Raw genomic sequence first — 12,989 nt, 5'->3', positions numbered from 1 at the left:
CTACCTAATAACATTCTAAAAGACTGAAAAAGAATTTATAATTAAGTCTTATTTGAGCCAAAGGAAAGAATATTTTACAAACTATATAGTTCAACGTGCAGCATCTAGTAATAACAGCGTACCTTTTCTCTCTGTTTTCTGTGCAGGGACAGAAGCTGTGGGTGTAGGCAGTTTTGATAAAGTAGATGCTCCATTAGCATCAAATGATTTCTTTGGCTGGTGATCAGACTGAAGCGTAAATGGACTAGAAGGAACAGTGCTGGGGGTAGCGGTTGGATGAACCACTGGTTTGATGGGGTGCTGTACTGGCGCAGAGCTACTGTGAGTCTCTGCTCTTGGCAGTCTGTAGTCTTTGTCATTGTGTCTGCTTGTCTGAGACAAAATGTTCTGTGGGAGCAAACTACTGGCATCGCCGGAATGCTTGTCTTCCACTGTAGTTCACAGTTCACAGCAAAAGAGATGTTGGAATGACGGAAGGGGAAGAAAAACAGATGCTGTTAGAATCTGGTGTCATGAACATCAGCTAATTGAGCAACGTAACTGTAATTATGTTCCTTTTCATAAAACTGCAAGCCCAGTTAGTATCTGCAGTTTTAACACTGGCATATAGATATCAATATGGCAAGAGTTTTAACAACTATAAATATGAATCTATACTTAGAATCAATAGGTCAACTCGTTTAATGGATTCTTTGAAATTAAACTGTATTCCAAAAAACTTTCTAAAAATAGTTGTAACATTTTACTCAAAAACTATGTTTCCAAAAATAAAAAGGCAAACGTTTTCTTTTTCTTTTAAAATATGAATCATAGATTCAAATAATTAATGGAATTATATCCAGTGGTTCAATTACAAAAAAACATTGGCTTCATCAATTTCAGTTTTTTGAATATTAAAGCTGCTAGCTAGTATGGGATCTTAAGTGTTTTAGTCTAGGGCTTTCAATGATATAAAATGGATTAACACATACTATATTGTGCATCACATGCATAAATCAGTGAAATATTTTGAAAAACACTGACAGGGTAAAATAATCATATTTCACATTCACATGCTACTCTGAAAAGAACTCCAACATATGTAAGCATAATCAGAAAAATGAGCTTATCACCAGCAATTACATCAGAAGCATTTAAACTCACAAAGTAAATATAGGAAATAGTTCACACTCTGCCAACAATTTAAATTCTGATACTATGCTTCTACAAAGTAATACAAAGGGAGAAATCTTTAAAGAAACAATTATGTGGACTGGACAAAGGTCATTGATTTAATTAAAAAAAAAAAACACCTCTAATATCCCAAAGAAACATTTAAATAATAAAATAAACACCCTAAGATTAAAAGATTGTGAAAGATCTTGACAGTTGTATAAAGGACGCCCACTGTTGAGTATGTTTTTTTCCTAATCCATGGGCTCTTCTCTTAATATCAAAAACGTACAAAGGAAAGACTATCAAGCTGTAAGTCAATTTTAAGGTTGTCACACTACAACTACCACAGTACACTCAAGACACTGGTTTGCCACCAAAGCCTTCAATTATATCAAAAGAAACTCTCCAGTTATCTAAAATATAGATTCAGTATGTTACACAATGTACCAATAACAGAAACAGATTGGCTTATTACAGTGCTGTACAAAATTGTGCACAGACACATCAGTAAATTACAATCTTGTATGAACATAAAACTATTTGAATCTTTATCTATTTTGTTCTTAAAAAGATATAACTATAACAGAAACCTTCAAATACAAGTGCATCAGGAATAACACCATGCTGAGCCCTACCATTTTAATTACCTATAACTTTTATTTCTCTTTATAAAAAAAGGCCCCTTTAGTTCTATATGGCTAAAAGTAAAACATATAAAATAAGGTCAAAATGTTCAGATGAAAATTTAAAAAGATACTTCAAATACTTGTTAGGTCAAAAAGACAGCAGAGTAGGAGCTGGGGAAAAGGGAGCAGAAAATGCTTCCTACAATCACCAAACAGAAGGCATTTACTGAATTACCTCTATCTGCACCACAGACCCCCAGACTTTTCTGAATGCCATGGTGGGAGATGTGTGACTAGCATATAATCTGACAGGTATAATAATGATTTACAACAGGGCAGTATCTCCAACAAAGAATGGACAGATCCAAAATATCCCTAGTACAATAAGAAATCCCAATTGAGGTTTCTCTATATTTAAAGGAATCATAATATTAAGTACAGAAAGAAATAATCCAGACGTAGTTAATAACACAAGAAAATTGTATCCATACAATTCTGAGTATCAGATTGAGGTTAAAAACTCCACCATCTCTCTACGTGTAAGAATCTTCCTACTCCCTTTTCTTGAAAGGAACACACTCCAAGCATTATTCTACTCAAATGTCAATAAACACAGAACAATATGACAATGTCAAATAATTAAGTGGAATACTGATTTTATTACTATAGTACCTTATATAACTTAGTGGAAAAATTAAAACAGGAAAAATAAAACCCAATATAGCTAAATTTCTTTCTCAATTATTACTTAAAACTGCCAGACTCATTGATTCATTATTTGCACATACAGGAATTTACTTTAAGTAAAGGGGTAGATATAAATCATAGAGCGTGAGATGGCTGAGAGACAGCAGAAGGCTTACAGTAACAGTATACTGAAGCAGAATGGCACAGGCAATCATTTAACAGATGTAGAATCAAACGGACATAGAAGCAGATCCCTGAAATACTACTCAACAAGAAGAGAAGTGGGCTAAAACAATAAATAACCTCATTCTGGGCTCTAAATATAAACATGTCTCATTTCTATACACACAAGTATAGTAAACAAAGCATACACCTCAAAAAAGTTCCTGGGTCAAGAGATTAAAAGTTTAGCATTCTAACTTTTTATACAGATCCACCTGTGTTTGCCTCCCTGGTATAGTGATTAATGGAGTGCACCCCCATATAAGGCCTTTGTAACTTTTAAAATTAGAAACATGCCTTACTCTGAAATCATGAACAAGATGCCAATATATAAAACACACACACACACACACACACACACACACACACACACACATACACACACACTCTTTCCATCACTGCTTCAGAATTAGATCTTGGCGTTTAATGCGGGAGACCTGCTTCGGCAGGGGGCTCAGGTCCCAAAGAGGATTTCTGGGGGATAGGAGGAGGGAGAGATGGGGAGATGGACACAATCTAAGGGTGAATTAGGTTGGCTACCAGTGCATTCAACTGAAAAGACACTCTGTAATTGCACATAGGATTAAACAGTAGTCTAGGGGCCTGTGAGCTGGGGTATGTATGGCTGCTTATCAGGGGCTGAGGAAGCTAGCCTTGACCTTGACAATAGGCACTAAATCATGTTAATAAAAGGGCCACAAGTTCCTCCTGCTAGAGATAAGAATGACTACTTTATTAACCAGGAATTTTCCTCAAGTATCTAAGGAAATAAAGATCCTTATCCAAATACCTGACCATGGGAAAAGGACTTCTGGGGAGCAGACACTATACTACAGTTTCTTAGTCTTTCTTATGGGCCTGTTTCCCTCATAATGCTCCCCAAAGGGAAGGTCCTGATGTCTCACTCTTTTCCCATTATATTGTACCATTCTGATTTCTCTACATGAACTCTTGCCCTTAATGGCCTCAGGTTCTGGATCTGAACTGTAGGCATTTCATCCTTGGTATCAAGTGTGTCTAGTAAATCTCTAACTTTCCTATTCTTGATGTAATTAGGAGGGTACAATGGGATTCCTGGATCCATGGTGGTGGTGATTTTTTTTCCCAAAAAATTATTTTGTTTTGAGAGGCTACCAAAGCACACATAAAATTTCCCAAAGGGAAAGGCATTAATATTGAAAGTAAAAAGGTGCTGGAGAAGTGTGGTCTGCAATGCTGAAATGCTGGAACTTTGCCAAGCAGCAATGGTCACCATGAGGTCCACACCAGTTTACTTTATAAACTCTTAAGTCTGGAGAAGAATGACTTTTAAAAATAAGTAAACAAAATATATGCACCCACGAATTCAGCTACAGACCTATGGACTATATATATAGGAATTCAGCATGAAATGGCTGAAAACCACCCATTATTCTAGAAGCCAGGAGACATAGCCTTTCCTCTTTTGAGAACTACTAGCCTAAACCTAGTTAAAATCAGCTGGCCCAATTCAGTACTGTATAATTCTAGGATCTAGTTCACAAGCACAATAGATTTTCCTTATGTTTTGATTTTAAAACTTCTTTTCTAGCCCGTATGTGGCAGTCCTTCATGCTCCCCCTCCCTGTCCATCAACTGCATGAGACAACAACTATATGCTATTTAATTAATTCAAGATAAAAACCTTGGCTCCTTTGTGTTTGGTCAAAGTCAGGTAGTAACCTGACACAAAGGGCAACACAGAATTAAAACCCACATTTTTTTTTTTTTTATTTTTTGTTTTTTTTCCAAGACAGGGTTTCTCTGTGTAGTTTTGGTGTCTGTCCTGGATCTCACTCTGTAGACAGGCTGGCCTGGAACTCAGAGATCCATCCGCCTAGCTCTGCCTCCCGAGTGCTGGGATTAAAGGTGTGCGCTACCGCCACCCAGCCTAAAATCCACATTTTAGGCCTCAAAATGAAATGTACTGTAATTCTCTAACTTAATACTAAATTATACTAAGTATAATTTTACTCATGTTTTGAAGCTATACACAAGTTCACCCTAAGTAATTTTTCCCATTAAAGAATCAATACCCCTTATTGAGAATCAGTTGCACACATCAATAGATGACTCTCAAGAAAATGTTATGGTATGACCACAGTTTGTCTTATAGCTCAAGGAACCTTAAACAAGGGTTGAAGAACAGTTTCTACAAAGAATGTTAATGTTTCTGTGAAGCCTTAGTCCACAGCTTATACACATCTCTAAACATAGAATTAACTTCTAAGTACAGATAATGGGGTTAGATCCCAGCAATACGACTGTAGAAATACATTGAAAACACATGACCACATGTAAGCTACAGAAATAAGAGTATAGCCTAGCCTACATATGTGAGCTCAGTATAGTCAGGCAAAATATCTCTCATGAAATTTACTTTCTAATAAAGTGTTATTATCTGATGTGATTTTCTAACATTATAGTGAAAGTGACAAAAGAGTTATTTAAATATGCTTTTACATCACTGTAATGTCAAACAAAATCCAATTTTGGAGACTATCTACATATTAATAGCTTCTCATTAGGAATAAAATGTCAGTAGTGCTCTGGTTTCAATGTGTATGGCTAGGATTCAATTATTAGTACTTTACAAAGTGAAATCTTGCTCTTTACCAATTCTGTATTACTGACAACATGAGTAATGAGAACCACATATACCACTATTCCACCCTGAACCCATTTCCCTTTCCAGGAAAACAATCGAGGGAGTTGATACTAGAAATCCCATATATTTTCATGTCAATTTCCACACGCAGATGGACTTTACAGACTGGTAAATTCAAACGAACAATAGCAACAAAAGAGCACTTACTTCCACTGGTGAACCCACTAGTGGCTGTCGCTTGCATCACCTCTCTTCTGTAATCCCTATCTTTTGGAAAACTATTAACTGCCAACTTATTTGCTTCTTTTTGTCTCTGTTCTCTAGAAGTAAAAGATCAAACATTACTTTATGAATAAAATTACATGAAGTATTGGAGTCTGTAATAACTTTTCTTACCAAATGTTCAACAAAATAGTACAAGGAGTAAAAGAAGGGAACGTGGTTTGCAATTGAAACTGGTCTTGAAGACAGAATACAGCAAAGACATGACTAAGAACGTTTCTCACTTACAGCAAAACTACCAGCTAGTCATACTAACTCCACAGTCTAAACTCCCAACAATAGTTCAATAAATGGTAAAGTTTTCACATAAAGACTTCCTTTAAAAAATGAAGTCAAGAAGCGGTGTTGGCACACGCCTTTAATCCCAACACTTGGGAGGCAGAGGCAGGCAGATCTCTGTGAGTTCAAGGTCAACCTGTCTACAGAGCAAGTTCCAGGACAGCCAAGGATACACAGAGAAACCCTGTCTTGAAAAACAAACAAACAAAAAAACAAAACAAAACAAAAAAAAAAAAACAAACCAAAAAAAAAAAAAAAAGCAACAACAACAAAAAGGCAGGAGGAGGGTAGGGCAGATAAAGGCAGGAGTATTAGGAGGTCAAAGCCAACCTTGGCTAGAGAGAGAATTCTAGGCAAGCCTAGTATGAAACTTCATCTCTAAACAAACAAATACCTCTATTACAAAGTCAAATGACAGATTGCTAAGTATTTTATCAAATACACTGACTGTTCACAGACCTCCATAGATGGTTGCCTATATGTGTCCAAGAAATTATTTTACATGAAGGGAAAGCACAGAAAAGGGACCACGACTAAAACTGAAAAAGAAATAAATGGTTTCACTATACAGAACCTAAAGATACTGTTTAATGCCACAGGATGCTGACCTACAGAATTAAGTAGGGAGTATTACTAGATTAAAAGCAAATACCTTTCAAGCCACTCTTTTGGTTTTTCCCACTGTGAAACTTCTGTGCGACAATTGTAGTAGTATTTTTTTCCAGAAGAGCTAATATGTTCAGACCAGTCATCTGCAGAATCATAAGGCTTAAAAATAGATTTTAAAAATTACAAAATGTCATTTAATTATTTGATACAAATATTAAAAATTTCAATGATTTTTATAACAAACGTGTGTGTGTGTGTGTGTGTGTGTGTGTGTGTGTAAATATATATATGAACAAGGTCTAATAAAACCTTTATGAGTAAGAGTATCTAGAAAGATTATAGTATTAGTTTATTAGGCTTGGGAAGAACATGAGATTATTAATATCCTGAATTTAGAAAGCTTTGTAAGAGACCCCCTTAAGTAGCATTTTAACTAGTAAAACCAGTGATGTATGGGAGGGGGGTCATGTTGTTCTCAACTGACATAAAGGCATAAAATCATTACTTCTACTTCTTACTTTCAGAAGGCAAAAGACAATCAACAGTGTTAGAAGGCAGTCAACCAGTATTTGCTGTTACTTAGTGAAAGAGCTGAGAATTTGGTTTGCCTTTCAAGCCCATGTCATAGACTTTAAGTAGACTCTTCTCTCATGGAGAACACAAGGCAGCAGTTCTGCAACTAACACTGCACTTAAAATTCTCAGTTGATCCCAGGCAGGTATTAGGCAGGCCGTGTAAAATCAGGATGAAATTAGAAAAATCTGCAAAGTAGTTACATGGCACTGGTGTCTAGATTAAAAAGGGCGGTAAAAGTAAGTACTTGGTTCATCAGCCCCAAGCTGTCTGAACCATCAAGTGTTTGGTTTTAGCTGTTCTCCTCTAAGTGTCTGTTCTGAGGAGAACATTTGCCAAGAAGTAGTAGAGGGTTGAGACTGGTCAAAGAAACAGACACTGAGCAGAATAGACAGATAACAGTGTCTAAACCACCAGTGCTCTCTTCAAACTAATAGTCTGCCAACTGTCCACTGTCTCAAGGCAAACAACATTCTGTATCAGAATATATACACTCAGCACTTCTTTTACCATAAGTCTTGCCAGGAAGGTGCATAGGGGTGGGGGTGGGAGGCCTGGTATGCTAAACAACAATGTTCATTTTAGAGCATCAGTTTACATTTAGGCAATTTCCAAAAAACCTGAAAGTTCACAGAACATGTAATCCCTTCATTGGCTATACAGTAAAACCCTGTCTTCCCACCACACAACAATCACAGCCTTGAAGTATAAGGGTCTACAACACTAGTATCAAATCTGTTTGTACAAGAGGAATCTTTTACTGTAAAAAAATTGCAAGTTAGTTTCCCAATCACTAAGCAATGAGCATCATCTCAACCCCATTTCTATTAAGGAGTTAAGTATAAAGATCCTTCAAATAATGATGGAATTTAAAAAGACCAATGTGTAATGGCAGGAGCCAACATTTCTGATTTGACAAAAAAAGAGTATCTAAGCTGGGCAGTGGTGGCGCACACCTTTAATCCCAGCACTCGGGACAGGCTCCAAAGCTACACAGAGAAACCCTGTCTTTAAAAACAAACAAACAAACAAATAAAAATTAAAAAAAAAATCTAAAATTAACCATGTCCTGCATACATTTCACATTTTCTAAATTAAGCTTAACATGTAGCCAGACTCAATCAGCTATCAAGGAATATTATATTACAAACACTTGAGGAAATCTGAACTTCTTCCGCATGACTCAAACTGTTTCCTAAAATCACTAAAATGAGTTTCCTTTTGTCCTCTTTAATCTATCATAATCAAAGGGACATCTACGCAGAAGCCATGCAGGACTTGTGATCTCTCCTCTCCCACCCCACCCCCCACCACCGCCATCAAAACAAAACAAAAAAAAACCTTGATAGGGGACATCTATGATATTCTTTAGAAAGGTCACTTTTTTCCTAAAATGTTACACATATTAACACACAATGGGCTTGACTGGCATTTTAAATCAAGTTTTAAAACATTTTTATCTTCAATATAGTAAACATCAAGTTAAATAATTGTCTAAGAAAAGTGTATTGAGAATGCATGACTTTAAAATGGGGCCTTTAAAAGGCAGGCAGGTATCTACGCTTTGCAGCCAGCCTGGTCTACACAGCAAGTTCCAGACCAGCCAAGATTACATGGTGAAACCCACAAAAGGGACTTCTACCAAGAGACCTATCTACTCTCTCCTTAAATTTAAACCTTTTAGATCTCTTACATGAATGTTGCTGTTTCTTCAAAAAAAAAAAAAAAAAAAAAAAAAATCTCCAATTTCTCAACTGTTTATACTACCAAATTTCCTAAAACTACAGAAATGTGATAATACTTAAATTAATTCATGAGTTATTAATAGCTCATTAAATAACATAGATAGCCTTCCCTATTGACAAAGAATTCATGAAATCCTAATAATCCTTTGATACATCTTTCTTTTAGTAAATTAAGGAGAATGTCTCCAGGCAAAACTGGCTGCAGAGATAGGCATGGCAACACATATATTCAATCCCAGCACTCAGGAGGAAGCAAAGTCAGATGGATCTCTGAGTTCTAGACCAGCCTGGTCTACATAATGAGTTGTAGGCCAAGTGGAGCTAAACAGTGAAACCCTGTCTCCAAAGGTTTGCAAACATATAGTATACTCAAATGAGCTCCCAAATATCAAAGGCCACTTAGTTGAATGTAAAGTTAAGTTTGAGTTTAAAGCACTTTCCAACTACTCAAATTAGGGTAGGATACTTAAGGGGCCGGCATTTAAATATAGGGTTCTCCTTTTGTTTTTATTACACTTATGTGCACACACACACATACACAAGCTTGTGAGTGATCAGGGCTTCTGGGGAGCAGTGTCTCTTCACCTTTCTTCTTCCCGTGCCAGGGATTGGACTCAGGTCTTCATCAGGCTTGCACAGCACGTGCTTTACTTCCTGAGCTTTCTCTCCAGCCCTCTATCATAGTGCTGTTTCTAAGTACAAATACATTTTTTCTATCTTTTTGGTTCTGAGCCTGACCTTTAAAGACTGAATCATCTTTCCAGCCCAATTTTTTTTTCTAAATGAGCAAAGTCGGAGCCCTGGTTTTAAATAAGTCTACATACTCACGTACTAGAATCTTGGTGATAAAGTAATTACCATGATTTCTTTCCTTTACAGACCCAATACAATAATTACATTTTACAAATTTATGAGACTGAACTAAATATTACCTTTGCTGTCACAATTTCCTACAGAAATGTACTGCTCTACCCTACTTGACAAAAGAAAATACAATACTAACATCTACCTTTCAATGCCAACTAAAACATGGTAATCATCCAAAATACCTAAAGTAAAATTTATTGACTTATTTGAAATTCTCAAAGAATATATTAAGATTCATATTTTATGTTTTGTCTGCATATATGTATGTACAATAGGTGCAGAGCAGATGCCCCACTAGGGCAAAAGGCATCGTCATATTCCCTGAACTGGAGTTACAGTTGGTTATGAGCTCTCAAAGTGGTGCTGCTGGAGCCTGAACTTGGGTAATCGGGAGGTCAGCATGTGCTTATCTTAAACTCTGAGCTCTCCAAAGGCTTTACTCTGTACTCTTTCCTGCATTTTTGACAGTCCTACTTGTGATAACTTTAAAACTGCAAATCTACAGCCGCTTTACTAACATCTTTCACGGGTTCTCCACTGCTTTTCTGTGAAATTCACTTTCTTTGCTAACACAGACACTATTTTATGATTCAGGTCTGACTTTTTAGTCTGGGGACAGTTCCTTCATTGTCCCCAAATTATCAAAAATCCTTGTTATGCTTTTTTTCTTTTTAAAGACAAGTTCTTGCTAATTCCCCCAGTTCTGCTCCTGCCTCGGGCTCCCAAGTTCTGGGATTACTGTCCTGTGCCACTATGTCCATCAATTTCCACACGTCTGTCTTTTTAAGTGCAGTTGTACCTCTGAAGACTAAATAAACCTCTTAGCTTCACCGAGCTAAGTTATACACAACTTGTCGGGTGAGATGGGAGGTCATCTTAAGGATCCCTAAACAGCTTTAACAACATTCTAAATTGTTAGCATTTCTGTCACCACCACACACTATCAAATTCCATGAAAATGAAATACACAGTCTTAGCTATATGACAATAACTTAGCATACAACTGATTAAGGTATTCTGCTGCTAAATCAATACATGAGAAATTTCATTTGGACCCACACTGAAATATCCAGTTATTTCATTAATGGAAGCTTTCTAGAGTATTTAAAATTATGGTGGTTTTTTATTATTGGTTGTTTGTTTTATGCCTTTTAGGATCAGGATATTGTCCTCACTGTTTGGTGAAGTACCAAGTTCAGAGCAGAGAATAAATAAGCAATGTATGTATCATTCTCTCTCTCTCTCTCTCTCTCTCTCTCTCTCTCTCACACACACACACACACACACACACACACACACACACACACACACACACACGTGCGCGCATGCGCGCCTTAAATACTTTTAGAAAAGTTGATATTACTTGTACTTTCATATATAGCAAAGACAAATTTTTCTTGCTATATGAACAATACATCCAAAAATACATTATCAACTCCAGTTCAAACATTTTAAAAATTGAAAGACAACGTCTAAGAATATTTATTTGCAGTGTGCTTTTTCATTTGACAGACAGCTTTTTAATCAGTTGAACACTGTTTTAATACTTACTGCATCTGAAGTTTTGCTTGGATTATTGCTTGGATTAGAAGAATGTGAATTTGAACTATGAAGAGCACTGTGGTTGTGTGAATTTTCTTGTGGAGAGTAACTGGTCCCTTAAAGAGAAAGAATAAAGAATAACCACAGCTGTAATCTATTTTTTTAAGCCTCACCACTGTAAATACTATTTGACTATCATATCCTATGAATATCAGAAAAAACATGTCATCCTTGTTTAGTCCATTCAGCCTAGCATCAACGTTGAAATTATAGGTATATGCTGTAACTCCAAGCTCAATTCATGCTTTTTATACTACAGGAACTGTCTGATACTACTACAGATAGACACGGCTTACAAATAAGACTGCATAGCTGAGCATGATGGTGCATGTCTCTAATCTCAAAACTACAGGCAAAACCAGTAAGATCTCTGTGAGTTTGAGGCCATCCTTACCTATGTAGTGAGTTCCAAAATAGCCAGAGCTATTATGGAGACTTTTCCTAAAACCAAACCAATCCAAACAAAAAACAAAGGAACAAAAACAAAGAAAGGAACCACATTGTCAAATTTCTTTCAAAGAAAATGAAGAAATGTGAAAACTCAAATGATTTAGGACAAGAGACCACAGAGAACTTGCTGTTTTCATTATTTCTGAAATTATCTTGATTTTTAAAAATAATCCCTAAATGTGTTCTTTAATAGTCTTGAAAAATTTTTAAACTAAAATAACATCAAGTTTTTAAGTGTTTAAAATCCAAGGGAGGAACCTATTCAAGTTGGTAAAGGTGACATAAAAAGCTTGCTCCTAGCAGGGCCAACTCTACCTAAAAGTTCTAAACAATGACCCGAGTCTCACCAATACACATCCCAAAGATCACCAAGGATAACAGTTTCTCCACTGTTTTAGGAAAAGTTCATGTGGAGGGCTGGGAACATAGCTCAGTACAAGATTATCTGTCACTTATACCAACACAAAAGACAAGTTTAATTTCTAGCACCAGGAAAATAAAATAAAAACCAAGGTGCATAAATCTAAATGTGTAAAAACTCATCAATAAATGGTGTAAAAAGAGCCAACACATGTCTGTTTATGTTTCCATTTCATTTCACTATTTTTCAGGCAAAAGCCAATATAACTTGCATTTCATATTAATTATTATATGTTTGGTTTTTCAAGAGATTTCTTTGTGTGGCCTGTTCATCCTGGAACTCACTCTGTAGGCCAAGCTGTCCTTGAACTCAAACATCCTCCTGCTTTTGCCTCCCCAGTGGTGGGATTTAAAGTGAGAGTCACCACTACTTCCCGGCCATAACTGGCATTTTAAAGGAAAGTATTGGAGACAGTATGGATGCTAACTATGATGAATAAAAACTGAAAGTGGTGTTTGAGATGTGTTAGGGTAGTGGTCCTGTGGGCCATGAATTATCAATTATAATTGCAGTAGAGAACAAGAAGGATTAAGAATTAACAGGAAAAAAAATAAGTGGATAAAAAAGAAAGATGAACTGAAAGAGATGGTGTTGACTACTGAGATTCAATGGTTCCAAATGGAAACTGTCAGCTGATCTATTCAAAGCTAGAACAGAAGGGAGCAAGTGCATAAATGTAGACTGCCAATCCTCCATTACAGGTCAAAAGGAGATGAACTTGGCCTGGTAATTTATACACATACATTGGTCACTAACAAACAGTAATCAGCAACAGCTATAACCAAGACTAAATTTTCATTACAGATATTTTTATAAGTGAAGTTATGAACAGATTCAAATGTTCA

The 12,989-nt window shown here is 36.2% G+C and overlaps 1 protein-coding gene across 8 annotated transcripts in view; it reads right to left on the bottom strand.

Moving 5' to 3' along the window:
- The window catches only part of Wac (WW domain containing adaptor with coiled-coil), a 67,634-nt gene that overhangs the window by 15,871 nt on the left and 38,774 nt on the right, over nucleotides 1-12,989 (bottom strand). For 6 of the 8 annotated variants that reach the window (XM_059263760.1, XM_059263764.1, XM_059263759.1 and 3 more), the window contains exons 4-7: nucleotides 11,223-11,329; nucleotides 6,530-6,645; nucleotides 5,524-5,636; nucleotides 123-431 (exon numbers count right to left, since the gene is read on the bottom strand). In XM_059263760.1, the coding sequence (XP_059119743.1) occupies nucleotides 123-431; nucleotides 5,524-5,636; nucleotides 6,530-6,645; nucleotides 11,223-11,329 (645 nt within the window). The remainder of the gene's footprint in view (nucleotides 1-122; nucleotides 432-5,523; nucleotides 5,637-6,529; nucleotides 6,646-11,222; nucleotides 11,330-12,989) is intronic. The other 2 variants (XM_059263763.1, XM_059263762.1) reach the window with 1 other exon arrangement.

Source organism: Peromyscus eremicus, chromosome 5 (assembly GCF_949786415.1).
Source record: "Peromyscus eremicus chromosome 5, PerEre_H2_v1, whole genome shotgun sequence".
In the NCBI taxonomy this organism is placed as follows: domain Eukaryota; kingdom Metazoa; phylum Chordata; class Mammalia; order Rodentia; family Cricetidae; genus Peromyscus; species Peromyscus eremicus.
Note: the sequence above shows the minus strand (reverse complement) of the source record. Positions and strands in the feature narration are given on the sequence as shown.